The 27,419-nt window shown below is 50.3% G+C and overlaps 1 protein-coding gene and 1 long non-coding RNA gene across 4 annotated transcripts in view; one reads left to right on the top strand and one right to left on the bottom strand.

Moving 5' to 3' along the window:
• The window catches only part of LHPP (phospholysine phosphohistidine inorganic pyrophosphate phosphatase), a 120,074-nt gene that overhangs the window by 67,676 nt on the left and 24,979 nt on the right, over nucleotides 1–27,419 (bottom strand). For 2 of the 3 annotated variants that reach the window (XM_086681117.1, XM_086681116.1), the window contains exons 4-6: nucleotides 22,998–23,061; nucleotides 22,057–22,149; nucleotides 5,218–5,309 (exon numbers count right to left, since the gene is read on the bottom strand). The exons of the other annotated variant lie outside the window; for it this stretch is intronic. In XM_086681117.1, coding sequence (XP_086537243.1) covers nucleotides 5,218–5,309; nucleotides 22,057–22,149; nucleotides 22,998–23,061 — 249 coding nt within the window. The remainder of the gene's footprint in view (nucleotides 1–5,217; nucleotides 5,310–22,056; nucleotides 22,150–22,997; nucleotides 23,062–27,419) is intronic. 3 annotated transcript variants of the gene reach the window in all.
• On the top strand, nucleotides 1,957–4,204 carry LOC147576221 (uncharacterized). The gene is made up of 2 exons (XR_015241913.1): nucleotides 1,957–3,421; nucleotides 3,897–4,204. It is a non-coding gene; the product is annotated as an uncharacterized LOC147576221 (long non-coding RNA).

Below are 27,419 nucleotides of genomic sequence, written 5' to 3'. Positions count from 1 at the left end.
GGGAAGGGGACCAGGGACCCAGGGGAGGGGGCCCTGGGGCAGCGGGCAGGGGAGGAGCAGGTACTCAGCAGCCGGGCAAGGTCAGGTTGGCTACATGCAGGGGGACTGAGCAAATACATAAATGGAGAGAGAATAACGTAAAGCAGGCTTCTCCCTGTAGAAGGAAGGCACAAATGTGCAAAAGCGTAAGGCTGGGATGAACCCTGTGGTGTCGGACCAGAATCAGAGGTACTGGTGCAAGTGTGCTGTTTTTGGGAGTACAGATGCACAGGTGCTGATGGGTGGACGTGTGAGTTGCAAGTGCCTGTGTCCTACTTCTGTCCGCTCAGAGGGTCTCAGAACAGCGACCTGCCCCTCCACCCAGGCATGGGAAGAACGCCTCGTGCCCTAGGGTTCCATTCTAAATATCACTCTCCACTAAAAGGAACTAGGGCTCCTTGAGAAACGGCCGGCTCCAGGGCTGACGCAAAGACAGAATATTATGAACCTGAAACATCTTTTGGTGCCAGAAAAGTAAGGAAGGGCTCAGAGAACGGTGGGGATGTGTCCAAAGGACTCAGCTGCCGCTAGCCATGTCAGGGACCACGTGAGCATCAGAATAAATGACAGTAGGAACAGATGATAACCCACTGAACTGAACAGAATTCCGCAAGTCCACACGGGTATAAATAAACGGGGAGGAGAAAACATTCTTCTTTACGGTAGAATGCCGACATCAAGCGTAAGAACGAAAAATGCAATTGCTTAGCAACCGTCACAGAAATAGTTAATTCAAGGAGCAGTAATAGACCTTAGAGACAACGGATAGAAGCAGGGTGAGGACTGGGATTGTACATCCTCCAAGTATCACCCCGCAAATCGTCATACCTCACAAAGGGGGAGAAAAGCCCATACCTTTGCATAAATTTACGGCGGTCCCCATCTTAATCGGTCAACATCGACACCACCAATACTGGTGGAGGCCTCCCGACAAGATGCGCCCAGAAGCACACAGCACCACTTCTGTGATATTCTGGCCCAAAGGGCACAACGCAGGTCGTATCGCGGGGAAACATCAGATGAAGTGGGCGCCCCGTGATCCTCTAAGGTGTCAACGTCCTGAGAGCTGAGGCAAGGGCCAGCGAAGCAGTCTAGAAACAGGACCACACAGCTGCCTGCCCCCGGACCAGACGCTCCTCTCTACAAAGAACATCACGGATCTACCGGTGAAACCTCCCAGGTCCAGCCCTGGGAGACCAGTACGTGGAATTGTTTCTATTCTGGAAATCTCAGAAAAGGTTTGCAAACAAGGAGGCCGCGGGAAGCCCCGGCAGTGGCAGATGATTCTCCTGGAGGTGAGGTGTGTCTGGGGCACAACAGACAGGGCCCTGGGGTGAGGTCTAGCCCGGGCTCCAGCTTGCCGTGGGGTGACCCCTGCCCTGGAGACAGTCCCTCTGTGACTCTCAGCTCATCCTCATATGAAGCCAGGGGTCCCCTAAGGGCCCTTCCGTGTGGGAGGACCTGGGAGTTCCTTCACTAGGGAAGGCCTTGAAGGCAGGATTCAGGCAGGCAACTGAGGAAGGATGGTAGGTCAGGTGGTGGGGCACAGCACGAACGAAGGCTTAGGGGTGGGATGGGGCAGAAGGGGCTGGAGCGGCTCGAGGACCCCCAGGCCTGCTGCCCCAGTCGCAGCACAGACACTGGCTGCTGCAAGAGGAAAACGGGGCATGCAGGCAGGTGTGGCCGGCATGTGGGTTGGGTGCGAGTGCATGTGGGTGTGCCAGCACGACCATCCATGTGTGCTGCTCAAGGGGGCCTGGGTGTGAGTGTGGGGGGTCGGGGAGGGCTGGGTGCGTATTTGTGTGTTATGGGACCTGGGTATGCACATGTGAGGGTGCGGGACCCAGCCGTGAGTGTGTTGCGGGTGTGAGTGTAGGGGACACGGCGCGTCACGTGTGAGTGGGTGTGCACGCAGCCCCTCCCGGTACCGGCAGCACGGCGCCCTCTAGCGGCCGCCGCAGGAAGCAGTGTGCGAGGAAGGGAAAGTGAAAGCGGGCCCTAGCGGACCGGGAAGGAGGCGGTGAGGCCCAGGGCAGACGCGATGGGCAGGGTGTGAGAACAGGAGGAGAGAGCAGAGGAGAAAACCGGAGGAGAACACAGAGAAGGCCAGGCTGCACTTCTCCCGGGGTTCTCCTCAGGGACTAATGTGTCTTCAAGGCTGACATTGACCTTCTTGGGTGACCCGGGGCACTGGCCTCACACGACACCATGGGGCTGGCTTGGCCCTTCAGCTAGGGGAGCCTCCAGACCTTCCGATGCCCCTCCTCCAGTTAGGGCTGGCTCAGGCCCCTCTGCCAGGGACACACCCTAACCCCCACCCCATTCCGGGGTCTACAGTCCAAAAGGCCAGAGAAAATGGCCCAGGCACCCTCTCTGTGCCGGGGAGGCTGGGATCCCATCCTTGGGTGGCCATTCTTCCACAGGTCAAAATATGTGTACCAACACCCCTGCCCTGTCTGGGCCTCAGTTTCCACTTCTACAAATGGGAAGCGGGGCCACTAAATCTCTGTGCCTGTCAGTAGGGAGATAGGACAAGCCTCTCGGGGCTGTCCCAGGCACCACAGGTTCCTAGGAAGCTAGCTCCAGGGGCTGGGAGACTAACTTCTGGGCCGCCCCCAGGCCTCAGGGCCTCACTCTGTGGCCACCTCCCGGCCTCACCTGGGACCCCGTTCCAGTGCCCGCAGGGCCTAGCCAAGCTGTCCACGGTTTGAAAACCTTTCCCTCTTGCCCTGGACATGAAGCAGGCTTGGTCAGGGACCAAGACGGATAATGACGGTCAGATACCAGAAAGGGTTACTATTTCCAGTGCTGTCCCCCGACCACCAGCCAATCAAAGAGCAGGTACACCAAGCAGGTGTGGAGGGAGCCAAACCCAGGCAAAGCCAGAGGGCAGGGCCCAGATGGGCGTGTCTGCCCCTGCCTGTCCCACCCTCGCAGCCACCGATGCCACCACACGTGCCCACCTCTGCCTCTCCTGTGCCTTCTCTCCCGAGGCCCCTCTGGGTCCCTCCCCAGTCTCTGGGTGGACAGAGTACCAGGTGTCGACGCTGCCCCTGAGGGCTCTAGGCGCATAAACTGGGGAGAACACGGGCCTCCCGATGCAAGACAGCCAAGTGGTGAAGGGGCTGGAGGCAAGTGGGGCCCTGCCCACTGCGGGGGGAGCATAAACCTGCACAACCGATTTGGAAGTCTGGCATTGTCTGGTAAAGCTGACCCTGCGTATTCCCCACGATGCGGCAATTCCAGCTTTAGCGGATCGACACTACAAGGACTCATGCCCACGTGCCCACGACACATGGATCAGACGTTCCTGGAAGTACTTCAAAGAAAGCTTAAACCAGGACCCACCCACGTGTGCCCTCCGGGGGAGGGGAAGAGAGAGGTGTGTTCATACCAGGGAGGATGAACCAGCTATGGCCAGGTGAAACAGGCAGTAACACCAGTTAGATGAAGGTCAGCCCAGGAAAACCCAACTGCATTCTTGGGGGAAGCCGACCACATGGGAGAACCACAGAGAACACCGCGAAGCAGTCCCCAGGCAGGGTGCCATGGAGGCCTCTGGCTTTCCAGCCCCACGGGGGCCGCAGAGCACAAGGTTTTCTCTGGCTCTTCGCTGGGGTCTGTGTGTCACGAGTGCCATCTGCAGGGAACAGGGGGAGGTGCAGGGACCTCCGTGCCCAACAGAAATGCGCTGAGCCCTGATGTGAGCCGGGGAGGCAAGCAAGAACTTTCTAGCAGATACACTGGCAAAAATTAAAACAGGCAGGTGAAATTAACATAAAATATTAGCACTGGAGCGTGTAATCGGTACAAAAAATTACTCACGAGCTTTTTCACATTCTTTCTCTACCGTTCAGTCTTGGAAATCTGTCTTGTGCGTCCAGCACATCTCGATTTCGACCAGCCACAGTTCAAGTACTCGGCAGCCACCGGCAACACATGACCACCGTCCTCAACAGCGTGGCTCTGGAGAGCAGCCAGGGCCGAGAGGCCTCCCACCTGCCCTCCCGCACACAGAGCCCAGCCTCCTGTTCTGCCCTGTGGCCTCCTTCTCAGATGGCTCATTTGCTGCCTTACCTGTGACAGTGGTCTTCTCACTCTGCCCTGTGTGCTGACAAAAGCTGATTTATGTCCTTACAACAAACAAATAAAAAGATACAAAATTTTGGGGTGCCTTCCTTCGAGGGCCTGGGGAAGAAAGAGGGCCTAGATCTCAGGTGTGCCAAGGGGCTTTAAGAGAGTCTCTAGGGCCCCGGGAGGGTCCAGGAGGTGGCTGGCGGGGCAAGCGTTCCTCACTCCCCTTGGGCCCCAAACCCACAGGTCTCTTGGCTCTCGTACACGGGAGAGGGGCCTCACAGTGAACAGGTCCTTCTAATCCATTTCCCGGACCCCGTGAAAACAGATCGCTCGGGACAGATGCAACCCCCCACCCCAATCCAAGTATCCCTGGGTAACCGTGTTTTAACCAAGTCTCTACAGCATCCACAAAACTGTACTTTCTCTTCATGGCCACCATCAAAACCATCTGGAACAAGTCAAGACAATGCTCTCATGTCTAAGACACCCTCAACGGCCCCACAAGTCAAACCCGGACACCACAGGGCACCTCCACGTGCCCACAAGCACCTGACCCCTGAGAGGCGCCCATCGGCAACCTGACCAAGACTAGGCTGACTTGTGACCCAGGAAAGAAACACGGCTTCTCTGGACACAGCGGTTCGGTTCCAAGGTGTCCCTGACCAAGGATCATGCCATCTCTAGCTTCTCTGTCTCCCACGAACTGAGAAGACAGAGCAAGAGGAGACGGAAGGTGATCAGGGAGGGCCGAGGGCCCACAATCTGTAAACCGCACCCCCCCCCCCCCCCCCCGACTGACTACTTTGCCCAAATTGGGCCTGCCCCTCTGTGGCCTGGGGCAGCTGGAGCCTTTGTTCTCTTGTCTCCACACTAAACCCTATTCAAATCCCAGCTGTGAAACTTGGCCCCCGTATCTTTTGATACTTTACCTGACCTAGGAAAAGGTCAGCTAGGCCCCTCCTTAGAGGGCAGTTGTATAAAGGTCAGCAGATAACCACATCCTGTTCTTTTTGGAAAGAAAACGAAACGAAAACTGGGACACCCCAGGAATCCATGGAGGCAGGCAGGCAGATGAACTTGACCATGTGCAGGGACACTCACCTGAACTTGCCCGTCCGCACCTGCAGGGCTCTCATCCCGCACCGCTGGGCACCACCGACGTCACCCACGATATCGTCTCCAATCATGATGGCCTGCCAGGCAGGGAAATGAGCTCAGAAGTGATGTCAGGGGAGTTTATTCCTGTGTTCCTTCAGCTGTTTTGACATAATCAACTGCTTGATTTCATGTTTAAAACTACTACCATACAAATTAGGCAAGGCAATATTGTCATTGTATTGATTAAAAGTCAACCCACCTTGAATATATCTCCTGCTGCCCACCCTCCCACCCCCCAAGAGCCGAGTGGCTCTGAACAGCGCATACGTGGGCAATCTGAAATCAGTCCTCAGGTGTCAAAGTGATAACGGTGTCACAAGGCCACGTGGGGAGGCTGACACAGATTTGCCTCTACTTGAACACGGGCTGAACTTCACCTGCAGCTAAAAACTCCGTAACCAGGTGCCAACCACTAGCCCTGTGAAAATTAACTAAATTTCTGGCAAATCTTTGTAGCTCACAGTTTAGGACTTTTTGCTTTCAATAATGAGGGTACTACCTATAAAACCAAAATAACATGCAAACAAAAATACACACACACACACACACACACACACACACACACACACACACACACAAAGGAAACGCTTGCAGCCCGGTGATCATTTCAAAAAGCAGCCTCCGGGATATACTCTCCCACCCGACACAACATGAAAACCAGACAAATTATGTAAAACAACAGTTTTCAAGTCACTGGACATCAAGCAATGAAGGGCAATGATTTCTGGGACACAGGAAACATAGGAGGTGAGCCCCACGAGTATATTGTTTCCAGACTGCGGGTGCAGGGAGGGAGAACCACACGGAGCCTGGCAGACTCCCCGAATGGAGGGACAGAGCTAAGGGCTGGGAGACCAAGGCAGCTGAAGTTCCCAGGATGCAGTATCAGAGAGGAGGGGACTACCCAGAGTAGAAGGGCACAGATCCACAGAGGGTCCCTCTGAATGAGGCAGCATTCTGCAGACTGCTGATCAGCACACGTGAGTGAGGAAACCACCCGAGGCCAGGGAAAGAATCACACTGCAAAATGAAAGAAAACAGTGCCCGGACCTCACACAGGGTTGGGAATAGTGCCTGTTCCCACCAGCCAGACTGGAAAATCTCATCATTCACAGGGCACTGGGTAGTGTTCTCAGGAGCATCTTGCCTTCGTAGTGGGGAGTAATTAGCCTTAGACCAAACCCTGCTCTGGCACTGCCTCCCAAGTCTCTAAAGCAAGACCTGGAAGGATCAAACTGTTTCCAAGTCATTTAAGTGCATCCCAGAACAAAGTGCATACGAAAATATCCAGAACCCTCCCCCGTCGAAAAGGAGAATTTGCAACGTCTGGCAACCAATTTAAAAAAGCGATCAGACATGCAACGAAGGCAAACATCACACATAATGAACAGAAAACTCAATCCGTCTAAACTGACCCAGAACTCACACAGATGTGGGAATTAGCAGACAAAGACATTAAATTAGTTACTGCAACTATCTTACATATGTTCCAAATGTCAAGTAGGGACCTGGAAGATAATAGAAAAGATCCAAATGGAACCTCTAGAGATGGAAACTACATCAGATTGTTTTTCCGACAGAGAACTGCTTTTATTTTTAATTACTAATAACAGTGCAATTTACTGACATTTACAGCTAATCGCAAGTGTGCGGTACTAAATAATGCTTACATTTTATTTATACTGGTAGCACCTGAAATACATTATGTCTGGAATGGAAAATCTGCCGAATGAAATTAATAACGGATTACACAACACAGAAGAAAAGATTAACGAACTTGAAGATATAGCAATAGAAACCATCCAAAATGAAACCAAGAGAAAAAAGTAACTTAACAAAAATGAACAGAACATCATCAAGCTAGGACGTGACTTCAAAGGGCCTGATATACGTGTAACTGGAAGATGAGAGGAGGTGACAGAAATAAAATGTGACTTCCTAGTGGCTAAAAATTTTCTAAACACAATAAAACTGATAAATCCACAGATCCAAGACCCCAATCATCACCAAACACAAGAAACATGAGGAAAATTACATTAAGGCACAACATAATCAAACTACTCAAAGTCAGGGACAAAGCAAAAATCTTAAAAGCTGCTGAAGCAAGAAAAAAGTACTGTTACACAGTAAGAAACAAAGATAAGACATGAGATTTTCCACTGGAAACAATGCAGGTGAGAAGATGGTGGGGCGCCATCTTTAAAGTACTGAGAGAGGGAAATGCCAACCTAGCATTCTATACCCAGCAAAAGTATCCTTCAAAAACAAAGGCAAAATAAAGGCATTTTCAGATATCTTAAGCTTAAAGGCATCATCACCAACATATCCACACAAAAGAAATGTAATAGGAAGTCTCTTAGGCAAAAGGAAAATGGTACTAAGTGGAAATATGAATCTGCACAAAAGGACAGAGAAAGAGTGATCCATGGCATATGTTGATCCCTTCTTCTACCAGCCAACTCCTAACAGGCTTTCAAGACCACCACCTTTGAACCCAGATGGGATCTGAGACCCCCCCAAAACCCTCTGGTTACCCCCTGGCACATCCCCTACTGCACTGTACTGGTTCACTCATCGTTCTTTTCTAGAAACGTGTGAGCTCCTGCAGGCAGGGCTATGGGCTGATGCTGGCACTTAGCTGATACCCAAAAACTTGAGTGGATCAGTGTCCTAATTTAAGGCATGGCTGCCGACGTCAGGAGACACTTAGGAGGTACAGCCAATAGATCTCCTCACTGGTCACCAAAGTAGAGTCTACTTCAGTGCTGCCTCAACTTTAGTCATTAGTGGGTCTCCTTTTGCGATATCCACATGTATTACTAACATTATTGTTTACGTTGATTCATACTTTCTTACATATGTACTTTTTTTTTAACGTTTATTTATTTTTGAGACAGAGAGAGCATGAACAGGGGAGGGGCAGAGAGAGAGGGAGACACAGAATCTGAAACAGGCTCCAGGCTCTGAGCTGTCAGCACAGAGCCCGACACGGGGCTCGAACTCATGGACCGTGAGATCATGACCTGAGCCAAAGTCGGACGCTTAACCGACCAAGCCACCCAGGCGCCCCACATATGTACTTTTAAAGAAAAAAAGAACAGCTTCCCTCACTTAACTACCACAAAACTCTGATTAAAAGCTTCAAAATATTCTCAGGACAAGATTCTGCTAGTGGAAGAAAAATCGGACGTCTTAGACATCAAACATTCTCCAGATCTGTTCTCAAGTCCAGTTGGGATTTTACGTGGTTGGAGGCCAGATGGGTCTGAGAAACCGGACTCCACGTGACAAGACGGGTGTCCTGATTCCGACAGGGTGGAAGCTTCAAAACTGACAGTCACTCCACAAGTCTCCCCTCTGGAATTCAGATGCCAGGTGTGGGTGGCTAATCAGTGAATAGATACACCAGCCAAAATCAAGGACAATCCAAACGATGACTGTGAGGCATTCACACTGGGGGAATGAATTTGGACTCTGCCTGTAAGGGCAGGAGTCCGCAAGGAACATGTCTCCCATCTCAGAGTGGGGGATATGGGGCAGTGGAAGCAGAGGCAGGCCTTGTGTGACCAGCAGAATGGACAGACTGAGCTCAGGTTTCAGATGGGGCCAGAGCAACCAGGCTCAAACTCCAGCTCTGTTATCTGCTAGTTCTGTGGTCTTGGGCAAGGCTCTGCTTCAATCTGTAAAAGGAATCTAAGCGGTGTGGCATTTAAATGAAACCATATCAATTAAGCATCGAGGACAGTGCCTGCACATAAGGTATCTGCATATGTTTAAAAGGAAAAACATACTAGGAAATGTTTTGTTGGGGAAATTCCTGATCTAGCCCTGTTGGAGATAGTCCAGTCTCTATGATGGCACTCTTGCCTCCAGTGACCCAGCACTTTTGTATTAAGCCCCTGTGGGGGGCAGGCAGTGGGGATACAGGGGATCAAAGAGACACAGTCCCTGCCTTCATGAAGCTCCTGGTTGAATACAGAAGACAGACGTTCATCAGACAATTTCATAAATACGTAGCCAAGACCTGTGATAAGGTGCAGGAGGCTGTGAGGGGTAGTGGTCGGGGAAGGCTTCCTGGAAGACGTGAGGTTTTGAGCTTCAACCTGAAGGGCAAGAGGGGCCGGCCAGGTTAGGAGGTAGGGGCATTCCCAGCAGGGGACCCCATATGTGTGCTAACAACCCATCTGCCGCCCTTCCCCAGGGCAGGGCCATACAATGCATTCCACAAAGCACAGGCTAATAAGCCCGAAGCGACTGTCCTTGGAAACATCTGAACAGGCATTCAAATAACTGGAGAAATCATGAAGAGTTTGTGGAAAAGGACAAAGACTGAGCTGGTGCCACTCTGGGGGTCAGAGAGGTAGTTCCAGGTAAACACGAGGCTCTTCTAACAACCAACACAGGCTGCCTCGGAGGTACCACTCAATCATATTCAAGGAGAGGCTGAAGGGGCCTTCATCAGGGAGGCCCCAGGTAGAAGCTTGGATGTGGACAATGACCACCAGCACTGAGACCTCTGCCAACGGCTAGTGGCCACAGCCGCCTGATCTCACAGTCCATGAGTTTGAGCCCCACATCGGGCTCTGTGCTGTCAGCTCAGAGCCTGGAACCTGCTTCGGATTCTGTGTCTCCCTCTCTCTCTGCCCCTCCCCCACTCATGTTCTGTCTCTATCAAAAAATGAATAAACATTAAAAAAATTTTTTTTAATTCCATCGATTTAAAGAAAAATTGAGTAATAGTGCCAGTGGCAAGTACCCAGGTACGGTAAAAATTGGAAATTTCTTCTAGGATGACTGTTGGCTTGGGAGAGCACTGCCAAATACAAATGGGTTTTTTTTTTCTTAGTGTTTACTTATTTTTGAGAGGGGGGAGAAGCAGAGAGAGAGGGAGACACAGGATCCAAAGCAGGCTCCAGGCTCTGTGCTGTCACAGAGAGCCCGACGCGGGGCTCGAACCCATGAACCACGAGATCATGACCTGAGTGGAAGCTGGACACAACTGACTGAGCCACCCAGGCCCCCAAATCCAAATAGAAGAAACAGCCAGGGGGCTACGTGTGCCTCCTGACAAGGGAAGAGCAGCAGGGCTCACACATGGGTGGTCCTGCAAGCCAGGGTCAACCAGGCCACCACACGACTCATCCAGGAGGAGGGCGCCGGACCAGCCATGAGCCCCAGGATGAGATTCTGCTTTCTGCCCTCTCGAGGCCTCTGAACGTTCCTAACCTTCCAACCTAGGGCCCTGTCCATTGCTACCGGAGGCTCCGGGGGCCATCTTGCTAGAAGTAACTTGGAAATGAAACAGGTCTTCCAACGAATCCGTGTCAAGCCTGATGCCTTCCATGCTTCTGGGGAAAAGAAGATTTTGTGCACACGTTCCCCCAAGGCAGTAGAAAGTCTTCGCCCTCGGAACACAGCCTCCCGGGGCTTCCTGGGCAAGGCCATTTGCTGCTGTGACCCACAAAGGCGGAAGCAGAGATCTGGGCCCTTGGAGGAAGAACTCTGGAGAAGCGGCCGCTGTACTCGGTCACGACGAGCCGATGCCCGATCCGGGCGGCGCCCCGAAGCCGCGTGTGAGGCTGGGGGAGCGCAGGGGTGCCGGGGACGCTGTGGGGCGTGCAGCTGCCCGGAGCAGTGATGCCTGTCCGGGCCAGCTTGTGGGCTCTGCAAACCAAAATGCGCTGGGGCCTCCGGGGATTTCACAGATTTACTATCGGTGAAGGGCAATGATCACGTGACGAGGGGCAATTATTGCCAAATCATTTAGGATTTAAAAAATCATTGGCAAGAAGATAGAGGTCAAGAGGTGCGCCGTCGGGGGAAATAAAAAACCCCTACCTGTCAGGCCCGGGATGCACTTCCTTTCTGACTGCAATACAGTGAAGGCAGGGCAGAGGAACCCGGCGAGGCTGGACTCCCAGGGAACACGGAGACCCGGAGAGCCGGAGGGGGCACTGAGCCCCGCAGGCAGGTCTTCCGGTCTGAGCTTTCAAGCAGCTTCGTTCACGTTTCTTCAATCTTTGCCTGCCAGCACCTCCTTACCGTCTGCCAGGGGAAGAACCCGCGCTGACAGGTGACCGTGTTTGGGAGCAAGCCCACCTGTCATACACTTTCTGGTCGCCCCAGGACTCTGCCCAGGAGCTCTCCTCCCTCTCCCAGGGCAGCACAGCAGGGCTGGCGGTGAAGGAGCCGGGGGCTCAGTCCAGATCTCAGCCCCGAGGGGCACACACCCCTCCAGGGAGATGCCTCAAGAGGACATCTAGCACTCGATGCGTCCCGGGTCTTCAGCCTGCGGGTTTGGAGGCACCCGGGCCCCCTCAGAGACCCGGAGATGGCCCACTGCTAAGGAATCCCCCCACAGTCCGACACATTCGTGAGGCACAATTCCAAAGCACAGCACAACTCAAAGACCGCTATGTCATAAAAAAGTAAAAACAGTGTGCTAAGGATGGGGGGGATAAAACTGGTAAGGAAGGTAAACGGATACCACCTTTCTGAAACAGAAATAAGCAATGTTCGGGGCACCTGGGTGGCTCAGTCGGTTAAGCGTCCGACTTTGGCTCAGGTCACGATCTCCCAGTTCGTGAGTTCGAGCCCCGCGTCGGGCTCTCTGCTGTCAGTGCAGAGCCCATTCTGGATCCTCTGTCTCTCTCTGTCTCTCTCTCTCCCCCGCCCCTCCCCCACTTTCTCTCAAAAATAAATAAAACATTAAAAAAAAAAAAAGAAAAAAATAAGCAATCTGCATCATGGCCCAACAACTACCCTCTAGGTAAGATTTCTCCACAAATAATTAGATTTGTACGAAAGGGCACACATACAAGGGTATTCATAGGGTTTGGTACGATAGGAAAATTGAGAGTCATCTAACATCCGACGACAGGGGATATAAAGAACATTATGCTAGCCCATATGGAAGAACACCACAGAGCCACAGACATTATTTTGTGAAAGTGTCTAAAAAGGCACAAAGGAAACTGCTCCCAATACAATGCTGTATTTAATACTTAATATTGGAAAAAAAGAAGGTCATTCAAACTGTGTGTTAAAAATGTATACACAGATGGGGCGCCTGGGTGCCTCAGTCAGTTAAGCGTCTGAATCTTGACTTCAGCTCAGGTCATGATCTCATGGTTGGTGAGCTCGAGCCCCACGATGGTGGGTTCCGTGTTGACAGAGCAGAGCCTGTCTGGGATGCCCTGTCCTCCCTCTCTGCCCCTCTCCCCCTCTTGCGTGCTCTCTCTCTCTCTCTCTCAAAATAAAAATAAACTTTCAAAAAAAATGTATATGTGGAAACTAAAATACTGGAAGGGTTATGCGGGATTTGTGTTATTCTGGTTCGTAGGATGAGGAACAGTGTTTTTCTTGTACTTTCTGAATTTTCCCTGTTGCCTTTAACAAACATCACTTACTTCACACGATGAAATTCTTGTGCTTTGAGGAGAAGAAAATCTTATTTTTAAAAAGGCTCTTGGGGCGCCTGGTTGGCTCAGTCGGTTGAGCATCTGATTGCGGCTCAGGTTGTGATCTTGTAGTTCGTGAGTTTGAGCCCTGAGTGGGGGGCTCTGTGGTGACAGCCCAGAGAAGGCTCTGGATGTGCTGCACCCCCTCTCGCTGCCCCTCCCCCTCCCACGCTCACGCTCACATACACCCTTGCTCTCTTTCTCTCAAAAACAAATAAATATCGTTAATAAGTAAGTAAAGGTTTTACAGACCCCTCGTGACTGGGATACATGCCTACGACAACCTCAGAGCCACAATTTCCCGAAACTCCAGACAGTCTCAAACCCGGGGCTATGGTGTCAGGCCTGTCCCTGTCTGGAGACAGAGCTTCACGTTCAAATCCGGGTTGCAGGAGCTGGTCCGCTCTCTCCCGGTGCTCTGGGCTCACATGGTCCCTGCAAGGTCTCCCTGAACTGACACCCAAGACTCGCGGGTGGCGGGCCTGAGCTGGTGGAGGGGACTGGGGATGGGCCTTCCGTGGAAATTCCCGAGGGGGACGAGGCCATGAGAGAAGTGAGTGGCCCTGCTTGGACACTCCCTCCCCACCCACAGGTCTCCCCACCCACAGCCTGTCCCCGTAGCCGCGTAGCTAGAATGATCGATCTGAGAACCAGTGAGCAGAATGACAGCAGAATGACAGAGCCTAGTCCGCGTTTTATGCCCGGCCCTCTTGGGAGAAACCTACAATCCTTGCCCACATGTTTGACAGACCATCCCTAGGGCATTTACCCTCACCCCCTAAGATCCTAACTTTATTTTCTATGGTTGGTATTCAGTCAACAATATTTAGTATTTTTGAAACTAGAAAGTGATACTGTCCTACTTCATGTGCCTTTAAAAAGTCCAATCACCAAACCGAAAAATCCTGCTATGTGGCTGACGCCCCCCTGGAGGCCTGGGGCACAGCAAAGGCCTGGAGGGGATGGGGTACTGGCCACATGCCTCATCAGCAGATTAATCTTGGTTTCGGCACTAGGGTTTCTGTGACTATTCCCTAATGCTGTGGTTCTCACCTGGGGGGCAACCTTGCCCCTGGGGGGATTTTGGCAACATCTGGAGACAGCTGTGGTTTCACAACTGGGGGAAGGGGGTCCTAAGCATCCGGTAATGCACAGGGTGGCTCCCCACCACAAAGAATGATCTGGCTCCCAAATGTCAAGAGTGCCGAGGTAGGGAATCCTGCCTTGACCTCAATGTGGAGGTGCAAATGCCTATGACGAGGACTGGAGCAAGGACTCCACGAAATAAATAGGTTTGTGGGGCGCCTGGGTGGCTCAGTCGGTTAAGCGTCCGACTTCGGCTCAGATCATGATCTCACGGTCTGTGAGTTCAAGCCCCGCGTTGGGCTCTGTGCTGACTGCTCAGAGCCTGGAGCCTGTTTCAGATTCTGTGTCTCCCTCTCTCTCTGACCCTCCCCTGTTCATGCTCTGTCTCTGTCTCAAAAATAAATAAACGTTAAAAAACAATTTTTTTTTAAAGAAATAAATAGGTTTGTGACGGTTCACGTATTCGAGGTCCTTCCTCTCCAAGCTTTGGGCTCCCCATCGGTGAGATGGGCGCCCCCCAACCCCCAGCTTCTTGGCTGCTGTGTACCGACTCCCGTGCTAACTAAGCACTCTGGTTTCAACAGTCCCAATTTCCATGAAACCTGCATGATTTGCAAAGGACGGAATTTCTACGTGTATGGAAAACTGCCAAAACCTTCACATCATTCGGGCTGTAGTATGAAGCTATAAAACCACCCACTGATTCCGAAGCCTTAAGCCATGAGAAATGAGGTATTTCTAGAAGCAACCTTTAAGGTATGTTATTCTTTGCCTTATTACTGAATCCTGGAAAGGGCCTGCTTACCTCTAAGAGGTTTGAATTTCCAATCTATTAGAGTAATACCAGCAATCTGTTATTTCTAGGCTATCGGGGAAAGGTTAGAATGGAAATTGCATTTGGGTGGTTATGTCCATTCTGAGCGCAGGCTGAGGACTCAGCAGAGGAAGCAGGCCCTGGCCTGGAAGGAGCAGTTATCAAGGGAAATGACTGCTGATAACTTTATTGATTAAAGCAGCTTGAAAAATTTAAGGTTTGCCACAGCCCTGGCACTTCCACAGCAAGATTGCTCCTCACAGGCATTTTTCATTAAAAATAAAGAGGCAGGATCAGAGAATTATTACCTTGTGCATAAGACACAGTTCATTTGAAATGGCCTTATTTTGAAATACTGCCTTAAAAGGTCTACACATCCTGAGGCTCGAGTAACGTTAATGAACGTTTTAGAAAAACGGTGGGGTGAGGGTGTTGACAGCACACAGAAGTTGCCACTCAACTGTCAAGGGGAGAGACAGAAATGACATTTGAGGGTGGAAGGGAGAATGATAATATGAGAAGTAAATAAGATTCAGCTTTGCCACATGTGCTCAGAGCTACCAGAGAAAACAATTCCTTAGCTGCCCAGGGTATCCGATGCTCGCCATCGACTGGACAGCCGAGGGACCTTGACCTCATCACACACAAAGACTCACCAGGAATCTAAAACACAACGCCCACAGCCCCAGCACCCGCCACATGAGATGCCCAGATTAACGGGACGCCCATACGGGCCTCGGCTGCTCTTTGGGGTTTGGGGAGGACAGTTTCTCATTCAGAATGGAAAAGGTGCCAGTGGGGAAAATAACTGAAAAATGCCAAAAAGCAAAAAGAGGAGGGGGGAAATCATCCCAGGTCGAACTCTCCAAATACATCCAGCGATAATGTGACGTCCAGTGCCCCCGGCCTTACTTTCTAGACAGGGGCAGCTTTTGTTGTGTTGTCTGTTTGCAAGAGGTTCTGAGACGACTATGATCACACTGCTCATATAATTCTAAATACCGGCTTTTAAATCCACGTTATGGGAGCCTTTCTTCCGCCCTGTAACAAATCATCTTCAGAATTTATTCCCTCTTAACCGTATCCAATGAGGATATAAATATATACATAGTTGTTTACATTTAAGAAATGGAAAGGTGGGGCGCCTGGGTGGTTCAGTCGGTTAAGCGTCCGACCTCGGCTCAGGTCATGATCTCGCGGTTTGTGAGTTCGAGCCCCGCGTCGGGCTCTGTGCCGGCAGCTCAGACCCTGGAGCCTGCTAAGGATTCTGTGTCTCCCTCTCTCTCTGCCCCTCCCCTACTTGTGCTCTAACTCTCTCTCTCAAAAAATGAATAAATGTCAACAAAAGGAAACAGAAAAAAAGGTAAGCCATAATATTTATAAAAAGGGCTACCAATGAGAGAGGAGTAGGAAGAGAAAGAAAAGGACAGAAGCTCCACTCCCTTAGCTGTATCTTATTTTAGGGATTTGATTTTGAAATCAAGCAAATATTCTACATAACTACAAAAAAAATGTAAATGTTGAGGGGCGCCTGGGTGGCTCCATCAGCTTCGGCTCAGGTCATGATCTAAGTTCAGGAGTATGAGCCCAAGTCCAACTCAGCAAGGAGCCTGCTTGGGATTCTCTCTCTCCGTCCCTCTCTGCTCCTCCCCCCCCCCATCAAAATAAACAAACATGAAAAAAAAAATTAAAGGGGCACCTGGGTGGCTCAGCTGGTTAAGCATCAGAGTCTAGATATCTGCTTCAGTTGTGATCTCACAGTTGTGAGATCAAGCCCCACATTGAGCTCTGTGCTGAGTGTGTTGTCTGCTTGGGATTCTCTCTCTCTCTCTCTCTCTCTCTCTCTCTCTCTCTGTGCCTGTCCCTGGGGCTCAAACTCATGGATCATGAGATCATGACCTGAAGTCAGACGCTTAACTGACTGAGCCACCTGGGTGCCCCTAAAAAAATCCTTTGTTACCTTGGGAAGATGCTAGAGAATCAACTCATTATTCTGAAAACTAATAAACAATGAAAAACAAACAGGAATTTATCTGGAGTTCCCTATATGAACTGTGCCCCAGGGTAACAAACAGTTGGTGAGCAGCTTTCCTATATAGAAATAATCCAGAGGGAAAAACGAAGAAGGAATGACAGAATTCAAATATCACCATTCTGCTGCCTTTGATGAATTAAAGGAGTCAACACCAATCACGAATAGCAGCTAACAACACAAAAGGAGAAAAGGGGACACTCTGTGCCTACTGAGGACACGTCACCACCTATAAAGTAATCATGAAAAAACTGAACAAGACTCTGAGCGAGCTTCTAGATCTAACTATCAATCTCCAGAGAACAGAGGACAGACGAGCATGTGAAGGAATACTTCTGAGGTGTAATCAACGAAATCCAGACCGTGGGAAATTCCACAGGACAAACTGCCCAGTTGCTGCTTCATAATGTTGCAAGGAAAAAACAAGAGGGAGATGGGGGTGGGGTGGAGTTGGGAATCAGTAGATAAAAACACTGCTTGAGAATCTCACAGACCGATCACGATGCAAGAGCCTCATATGAATCTGATTCAAACAAATTGCAAGCAACATGAAACAATTATAAGACTAACAAGGGAACATGAACAATGACTGGACATTTAATAATATTAAAGAATTATTGTTGGTATTCTCTAGACGTGATAATGGCATTATCTATGATTTTGAAACAAATTCCTATCTTTTAGGGGCACCGAAATATTCATACATAAAGTAACAAGATTTCTGGGATATGATTCAAAATAATCTAGGGCAAGGGCGCCCGGTTGGCTCAGTCAGTTAAGCCTTTGACTCGATTTTGGCTCAGGTCGTGATCTCATGGTTCGTGAAATCGAGCCCCGTGGTTGGCTCTGAACTGACAGCTGGGAGCCTGCTTGGGATCCTCTGTCTCTTCCTCTCTCTCTGCCCCTCCCCTACTTGCACACACACACACACGTGCGCACTCTCTTTCTCAAAATAAATTCATAAACATTTCAAAATAATCTAGGAGAGGGGCACCTGGGTGGCTCAGTTGGTTAAGCCTCCGACTTCGGCTCAGGTCATGATCTTGTGGTTCGTGGGTTCGAGCCCCACATCAGGCTCTGTGCTGACAGTTCAGAGCCTGGAGCCTGCTTCCGATTCTGTCTCCCTCTCTCTCTGCCCCTCCTCAGCTCGTGCTCTGTCTCTTTCTGTCTCTCAAAAATGAATAAATGTTAAAAAAAAATTTATCAAAATAATCTAGGGGAGAAGAATGAGTAGAGTATAGATTAAACAAGAGGGTATTAATCTTGAAAGGGGTCCCAATGGCCAAATACGGGACGATCTGACGACAAAATAAATAACAACGGGAATGAATTGTAACTTAGAGAATAAAACAAATAGCCCTGAGTCCGTATTGGAATGAACAAGTAAATGGGGACAAAAAAAGGAAAGCTCTTTCTTACAGTAAATTCCAACTAACAAATACAGAAGGAATGACAGAAATACAAAATGACCATTCGGCAAACACCACAGTATGAACTGCTTCAGGTAAAAATTATCACTGGAGGGGTGCCGGGGTGGCTTGGTCGCTTGAGCATCTGACTCTTGACTTTGGCTCAGGTCATGATCCCCGGGGCCATGGGATCGAGCCCCACATCTGTCTCTGCACTGAGTATGGAGCCTGCTCGAGATTCTCTCTCTCCCTCTGCCCTCTCCCCTGCTCACTCTCTCTCTCTCAAATCAATCAAACAATTAATTAATTAATTAATTAATTAAAAAGAATGATTGATCAATGGATGCAAACGTTGAGATGGGAAAAGAATAACGGGAAAGGATACTTACACAGACAACATGCTTTCCCACAGGATACTTACTAGTTAATGGAACAAGGAGTAACTTCACAGTAGAGAACCCTGGCACCTATCACCTCCGACACTGATCAAAGTGAACCTCACCAATAAGGGGCAAAGTGCCGTCATGCACCTGTCCCCGTGCAGCACACCAAGAGGGCACAGCACTGTTTCTGTGAGATTCGTGCCCAAAGTGCATAGCCAAAAATTAAATGAAATCACAAGGAAACATCAGGAAAAAACCTGATGTTGAGGGATATTCTACAAAATAACCAGCCAGTACTATTCAGAAATGCCACTGTCCTTAGAGACCAGAAAGGCTGAGGGACTGGCCCAGGAGGCAGGACACAGGGGAAGGGACCGCTAAATGCAACGTGTCCCATACAAAGATCCGGATGCACTGGCCCATGATGACATCTGATCTTATAATTCTCCCACAATTGTTATGCAAGATGTTAGCATTTGGGGAAGCTGGCTTCAGGGCAGATGGAAATTCTCTGTGCTAATTTTGCGACCTCTGTAAGTGTGAAATTACTTCAAAATGAACAGTTACACATAAGTTTTTAAAGTGGTTATTAGTTGATAATTAGTGAGGCTTCGTGATGGGAAACGAGGAGCTCATTATGCTACTCTCCCTACTTGCATAGATACTTGGAATGTTCCATGACAAAAAGTTAAAAAGAGGGGCTCCTGGGGGGCTCAGTTGGGCGTCTGACTCTTGATTTCAGCTCAGGTCATGATCTCACAGCTTTGTGGGTTTGAGCCCCGGGCTCTGCACTAACAGTGTGGAGCCTGCTTAAGATTCTCACTCTCTTTCTGCCACTCCCCTGCTCACACTCGCTCTCAAAATAAATAAACTTTAAAAAAAAGAAATAAGGGGGGCGCCTGGGTGGCGCAGTCGGTTAAGCGTCCGACTTCAGCCAGGTCACGATCTCGCGGTCCGTGAGTTCGAGCCCCACGTCGGGCTCTGGGCTGATGGCTCGGAGCCTGGAGCCTGTTTCCGATTCTGTGTCTCCCTCTCTCTCTGCCCCTCGCCCGTTCATGCTCTGTCTCTCTCTGTCCCAAAAATAAATAAACGTTGAAAAAAAAAATTAAAAAAAAAAAAAAAAGGAAAAGAAGTTAAAAAGAGGGATTTCAGAGACAAAACAACCGCACAGGAGATGTGGACCCCGTTTGGATTTGATTCAAACATATCAACGTCAAAGAACATTTCTGAGCCAGGCAAGGAGACTTAAATATGGATTACTGGGAAATACTAAGGAATCACTGTTGATTTTGTAGGTAGGGGTTTTTTCCACTGTGATAAAAAAACACATAAAATAAAATGTACTAATGTAACCATTTAAAGTATACAAATCAGTAGCATAAAGCATAGTCACATTATATGACCATCACCCCTGTCCACTTCCAGACATTTGTATCACCCCAACAGGAGACTGTCCCCATCAACAGCCCCTCCCCACCCCCCACTCCCCCGGCAATCACTAATCTATTTTATGTCTGTACAGATTTTCCTATTTGGGACATGCCATACAAACGCTACGTAACATGTAAAATACGGCCTTTTGTGCCTAGCTTCCTTCGCTTCCCATGTTTTCCAGGTTCATCCACATTGTGGCATTGATCAGTATTTCATTCTTTTTATAGCTGAAATATTCCATGGTGTGAATAGACCGCATTCTGTTTATCCGTTCATGTGTCGATGAACATTTGCATTGTTTCCGCCTTTTGGCGATGTTGAATAGTGCTGCTATGAATATTCATGTATAACTTTTTGTTTGGACACCTGTTTTCAATCCTTTTGGATGCGTCCACAGGAGTGGAATTGCTGGGTTATAGGGTGCTTCTGTTTACCTTCTCCAGGAGCTGTTTTCCAGAGGGGCTGCCCCATTTCACATTCCGGCCAGCATTCCCACATGAGGGCTCCAATTTGTCCACATCCTCGCCAACGCTGGCCATCTTCCCTTGTGTTTTGTTTTTAAAATGATTATGGATGGCCATCCAAGTGAGTGTGAGGTGGGATCTCACTGTAGTTTTGATCTGCATTTCCGTGACTGATGGCACAGAGCATCTCTTTGTGTGTTTGTTGGCCATTGTTAGGTGTTTTAACGTGTTGTAGTTATGTGAAAAATAACTATCTTTTTTTTGGAAGGCATTACTAAAATATGAAAGGATACACATGACAACAAATCTGGGATTTAAAATACAACAGCAAAAAAAAAAAAAAAGATAAGAAAACAAGTTGAAAAAAGGCAAAAAAGATACAAGAAGGGAATGTGGCAAAAATCTTTTGTTAAATCTGAGTGATGGCTGTGTGGGGGGAGTCGCTGTATCATTCTCTCTGCTCTCATGTATGTCTGAAATTTGCCACAATAAAAAAAGAAATTCTGCCCTATGAAACAAAGTCGTGAAAACCCAGGGTCATTACTCCTGTGGTCTTTGTTCATTCAAAACAAACATTCTCTCTCTCCTCTCTTACCAACCTCACAAGGCATTTTCTGGGTTTTCCCTGGCAACCTCAGAGACCCTGCCTTCTGACATTCACAGATGTTGGGGAGACTGGGTGGGGGGGGGAGGGACAGAGGGTCCAGACTTCTGGGACTGTCCCCATGCATCTTGAGAGACCAGTGCTCTAGACCAGAACACATGTGGGAAATTCGGTCCAACAATCAATCAGCAAGCATCACAGTGGTCCTGGGGGCACAGCCTCACTGCAGATGCTGATGCTGTCCTCAGTGCCAATGTCCAAAACAGACAGCCTGGGGCCCGCTGCAGACATGTGCCCATGGTCTTTTCAGCGATGCTCTCGGAAAACCACCTGCTGTTGGGGACCAACTCCACACTACCTGGGAAGTGGGAGGCACTGGAGGCATCAAATTCTTTTAAAATATCGTGCTTTTTTTCTTTTTAAGATGTTGGGAAGGCCATCTGTGTCAAAAACAGTCACAATGTAAAGGTAGCAAGACGCACGATTTAGTGCTTACATGTTGTTTGACTCTTGCTGTATGTTGGCCTTTCAATGAACTATTTTTTTCAGTTTATTTATTTTTTGAGAGAGAGCACGTGCATGTGCACGTGCAGGGGAGGGGCAGAAAGGGAAGAAGGAAAGAGGGAGAGTGGATCCCCAAGCTGACAGCACAGAGCCCGATTCGGGGCTCTTCGTGAGATCGTGACCTGAGCAGAGATGGAGAGTCGGACGCTTAACAGACGGAGAGCCACCCCGGCGCCCCTCAATGAACTATGTTTAAAACACTGACACATTAATACACTTCAGTTCTCATCTGTCCGGAGAAGAAGCAAAAGTCACTGGGACACAGCCACAGGCATTTCTTACTCTTACGCTGAAACGCATTCCACAGGCTGAAACCATTCTGTGGGCCTCCTCTGCGGTCTTTCCCCAGGACAATCAGCTCTGATGGGTGGAAGGGCCCACCTACCTGGCTGCCCAGCCAAACCCCACAGGCTGCCCAAGGCCTCAGGCCCACCTCAGGCCCCAGGGCTGCCCCACCTGAGTGCCCGCCCCCCCCCCCCCCCCCCCCCGCAACAGACCCGCTTCCACACACGCCCGTGAGCGGCTGGCCTACCTCGTGAGACTCTACCCCCATCTCCTGCAGGGCTGACTGGAAATACCCGGGAGCGGGTTTCCCCACCACCTCGGCCTTGATTCCACAGGCATACTGGGAAAATAGAAAAGGACACATGGCATGGGTTTAGGATTAACAGGTGGATACGGATCCAAAGGCCTCCCTCCGGAGAATCAAGGAAAGAGTGCCCCAAATGTGCCCCCCGGGGGCCGGGAGCCTCCAGGAGGCAGGACACAGGGGCTGCGAAACACATCTCATAGGCAAGAGCATCGCGACCCCACATCAGGGTGCACAGGATGCTGGGGGGCACCCCTAGCGGGCCCCCTGCTCAAAAACCTGAGCATGGCAGGAGGCGGGCCACCTGGGCTGATGCTCTCATTTGTCACCTGCCCTCCAGGAGAAAAGGGCCATGGCTCTATCTGCCAATGTGCTCAACCCTCCCACCTGAGCACAGGCAGGAAGGAGCCAGGGTAGCAGTGAGTGACCTGGGGCAGGTGATCAGGCGTGGGTCAGAGGGGACCCTGGGGAGCCCCATCTGAGCCTGGCCCTGGAAGCTGGAGGAGGGAGTCGGGAAGGAATCCCATCGGGACACATCAAGCTCCAGGTGTCACAGGTGTTAGGAACGAGGCAGGTGGTTCAATGAGAGTCTGAGAGGAGAGTGGCAGTGGGCATGCTGGAGGGCCAGCCGGGTCAACAGCCGGCAGGCTGGAGTGTGGGGAGGAGCGTGAAGGACAGGACAGTAGACTGACGACCAAGGCAGCTGAGGGGCCAAGCTCTGGGGCAGAGAGGGCGCTCAGCTTGAAGGCCCGAATAGGAGGGCCCACTGTGGAAACCTAAGAGGCGATTCAGACATGGGAGTACACCCCCTTCTCCAGAAAGACCAGAAACACCCCAAACAGCCCCGAGATCTGAAGGTGGCTCGGACAGACTCAGGGAGGTACCTCGAGCGCCTTTGTGTAGGCACCGACGTCCAGCATCAGGCCAGAGGTCTCCTTGTAGTAACGTCTACGAAAGAGCAGGAGGGGACAAGGTGAGCTGGGCCCAGGAGCCGTACCAAGAGAGACTGCCCTGTCCTCGTTCTGCCAGCTCAAGAGAGCAGAGCCACGGGTAAGGGTCTGTCCAGATGCCACACTGGGCATGACCGATGGAGGTCAGCATGACAGGGCCCAGGGCCAGGTCACCGCGCCCGGGCAGGAGAGCCAGTGGGCCAGCAGGTCTCAGTCCCAATGGTCCCCTGCTGCCGGCCTCTGGGGACCCCCGGGGGCAGATGGATCCAGCTGCTAACACAGAGAAAGACAAGTGACCTGTGTTCCAGGGAAGGGCAGCAGGTCCACAGGGCATGTGGTGAACCCCTAACTGCTAATAACTAACCCCTAATTGCTGCCTGAAAAAGAAAACTCCATTATTCCACAGCACCCCGCCGCAGCTCCTATTAGCCAGTGGTCAAGGTGCTAGGTTTCAGGGGCCCCAGATGCTCTTATGAGAAGACAGCTATCTCCTCCCTGTCTCACTGGAGACCCACACAGCTCGGCTCTTGGAAGCATGCCTTTCTTTTTTTTTTTTTATTTTTATTTTTTAATTTATTTTTGAGACAGAGAGAGAGACAGAGCATGAGCGGGGAAGGGGCAGAGAGAGAGGGAGACACAGAATCGGAAGCAGGCTCCAGGCTCCGAGCTGTCAGCACAGAGCCCGACATGGGGCTCGAACTCACAGACTGCAAGATCATGACCTGAGCCGAAGTCGGACGCTCAACCGACTGAGCCACCCAGGCGCCCCGGAAGCATGCCTTTCTGAAGATGATCTCGTGATTCTCGGGAGCACAGTGCCGGCCCTGGCCTCCACTGTCCGGCCCACCCCAGGCCATAGGCAGACCCCTCAGGACACATGGTAGACGAAGCCTTCTTCTCTCTGAGCAAAGCCATTTGACCATAAAGAGGAACAGAGATAGTTTAACTTTTGCCTCTCTATAGACAGGGTTCCTGGAAGCCCGGGACTATTAAAATGTGAGACCCATCCCACCAGGTGCCCGGCTCTCTTTCCCATGTCCTTCGGGTCTGGGAGACATTGAACAACACAGATGCAGAGACCCAAGAGAAGTTCTCAACATGACGCCTCACGTGCAGAAAACCGCTCAAACAATATTAGAGAATATTATCACTGCGTTTACCCGGCGTGAGCTACAGGCGGTAAGACGCAGGCTGGGCCAGAAAGGAGGAACGCAAGTCTTCCCAGTTTGTGGGGGTTACAACCTGTTCTGTGCCTATCGGTGAGAACCGAGCTTCCCGGGAGCTGCCTCGGGGCTGTGCCCTTCCCTCCAGCTCGGCAGGGCCCGGGAACCCTGCCTGTTTGGCTCTGCCCCACCCGAGGCCCCGAGGGCTGCAGGAGCCTGGCCGGGGGCCGCCAGCACACAATGCCCGCGGGCAGTGCCGCAAGGCTTTGGCCAAACTCTTGGCTTTGGCCAAACTCTTGGCTTTGGCCAGGGCTGGTCCCCCGGCACTCACTCGTCACAGGGGTTTGGAGCCTGGAGCCCCTGTGACGAAGCTGGGGTGGTGGTGGTGGGGGGGGGCTCCTGTCACGACAGGACTCGTTGGTCTCCAAGCGAACCCCAGGTTTTCCGGTCAGGGATCTGAGGCTCTGTGCTCTAGGGGCCACCCCATAACCAGCCGGGACACCACACACCTTCAGGAAGATAGATGCCTGGTAGTCAAAAAGAACTACCTCCTGCTTACAGAACTGGGGGCCTAAAAATGCTCCCCCTTTTATTTATATATGTATGTATGCATGTATGTATTTATTTTTAACTTTATTTATTTTGAGAGGCACAGAGAAAGAGGGAGGGAGAGAATCCCAAGCAGGCTCTGCACTGTCAGCACAGAGCCCAACATGGGGCTCGAATTCACAAACCATGAGATCATGACTGGAGCCGAAATCAAGAGCTGGACACTCAATTGACTGAGCCACCCAGGTGCCCCCTTAAGAATTTTTTTTTAACTGAATCTGAGTTGTTTTTATAGTGTCCAGAATTTTTCTTTATTTCCGCTTTCTTCAGGAAAACAAAAGAGCCACCTTGAAGGCCATCTGTTGGCTGAAAACATTTTTAGACACACAATAAATAGAAGTGCCTGTTGGGGTGCCCGGGTGGCTCAGTCGGTTGAGCGTCTGACTTTGGCGCAGGCCATGATCTCACGGTTCGTGGGTTCAAGCCCCGCATCGGGCTCTGTGCTGACAGCTCAGAGCCTGGAGCCTGTTTCAGATTCTGTGTCTCCCTCTCTCTCTGACCCTCCCCTGTTTATGCTCTGTCTCTCTCTGTCTCAAAAATAAATAAACGTTAAAAAAAAAAATTTAGAAGTACCTGTTAATTTTTTTAAATGGAAAAGCCCAGGTTATTCCAGGAACATAAGCGATTTCATGCGTATCTTTTGTTACTGGCATAAGGAGAGCAACAGCAAGCCTGGCTGGAACATTCAGTTCCAGAGTGTTCTGGAACATTCGGTTCCAGCCACAAAGAAGAAACTGGGGATGCTGGGAAAGACCGGGAAAAGCTGGGGAGAAGCAGTCAGATAGATTTTATGCTTTATTCTTCTGCCCTTCCGATTATTCAGCACGGCCTCCCTTCAAAATGACCACTTGACCTTTCCCACAAGAGCCATTAACCTTCCATAGTCTGTCGCGTAAACAGCTTAATTTTCTGACGGCAGCATGACAGAAGAAATTACAAAGGCAATTCCCACTCCTGGTCCAAACAGATGCCAAATGTAAATCACTCCATTTCCAGGAGGAGGACATTCTGCCCCAGTGCCTCCGCCGTCCTGCCTCCTCGGGGGCGCCGCTCAGCCCTGTTCTGGCGGAGGACGGCCCCTCACCATCGACGACCCCCACTTGGACGGGACAGCTGTCCTTGGGCTGTCCTGAGAAGCTGCTGACCTAAGCCCGAAAGCTGGCGGTTCCTTTCTCTCGTTTTTGAGCACCCAACCCATAGCCCGAATCAAAACACCCTAAGTCAGAGGCACCCTAACCGCTGCTTCGTAAAACAAACCCTTGCCTACTCTTGAATGACAAAGCTAAAAAGCAGCTGATTCCATTTGTTTTTCCTGTTCAACAACATATCTACTTTGATTGCTACCTAAAATCTGGAACAAAAACTTGTAAAAATTAGAGACAATTTTAAAGAAAAAAGTTTTAACATAAATGAGTTATAACAGAGCTTCTCAATTATGCTGTTCTCTGGGGAGGGGTTGATTTTAGGGGTGCCTGAAGGACCAAGCGTGGAACCTAAGTGAATTAAGCAAGGCAGGTTCTATGGTTTACAGTCCCCTAAACTTTAGAAGGTTGTGAGGTTGGAAAGGAACTAGGATGGTGAATTTTATGCGTCAACTTGACTGGGCCAAGGTGCCAGATATTTGGTCAAACGTTATTCTGCGTGTTTCTGTAAAGGTCTTTTTGGGGTGAGATTAACACTTCAATCAGTGGACTCTGAGTGAACAGAATGCTCTCCATTGTGTGGTGGGCCTCACCCAATCGGTTGAAGGCCAGAACAGCAGGGTCTGACCTCTCTGAGCAAGAAGGATGCTGCCCACAGGCACATCCTTTGGACTGAGACCACAACTCTTCACTGGGTCTGCAGGCGGCCCGTCTGCCCTGCAGATTTTGGACTTACCTAGCCTCAATAACCAATTTCTCTTCACACACACATATATGGATGGGTGTGTGTGTGTGTGTATGTGTGTGTGTATCCAAATCCACTTGGTTTCGTTTCTGTGAAGAATCCTAATACTGGATTATTTTATTTTGTGTGATAAACACACGAGAATATTTTTACCTCTTAAAAGAAATATAGCTTCTCTTTTCTTTCCTGAAATCTCTTTTGTTTGCCTTATTGACAGAGGCACAGCCATGAAGAAATACTTCTCTACTATGAGAAAAACAACAAGCAGCACAAGATAAGTGGCAAGTGACTGAGTGTGGTGAAGGGGACGACAGGACGTGGTGGGGTCTGCGGTAAACCAGAGTTCATGGAGGCAGTGGCCTCCGCTGAGCTTCTGTGTGCTCAGGAATGTGGGGCCCTGTACTGTCAGATCTTCTGATTTTTCTTTTATTTCGTGAAGTTTATTAACTAATTTTGAGAGAGAGGGCACGAGCAGGGGAGGGGCAGAGAGGGAGGGAGAGAGACAGAATCCTAAAGCAGGCTCCGTGCCGTCCGCGCAGAGCCCAATGCGGGGCTCAAGCTCGCGAAACAGAGATCATGACCCGAGCCGAGATCAAAAATCTCCCCATTTTTAAACACAGGTCCCCCCAGAATGCAGGATCTTGTGTGGGCCAAACATTTGCTCTCGAATACAACCTAGAGGTGACAAGCACGGGGT

The sequence above is a fragment of the Puma concolor genome, chromosome D2, assembly GCF_028749965.1.
Source record: "Puma concolor isolate L17-30 chromosome D2, mPumCon1.1.hap2, whole genome shotgun sequence".
Taxonomy (NCBI): domain Eukaryota; kingdom Metazoa; phylum Chordata; class Mammalia; order Carnivora; family Felidae; genus Puma; species Puma concolor.
The sequence above is the reverse complement of the archived record's forward strand: the minus strand, read 5'-3'. Positions and strand labels throughout refer to the sequence as shown.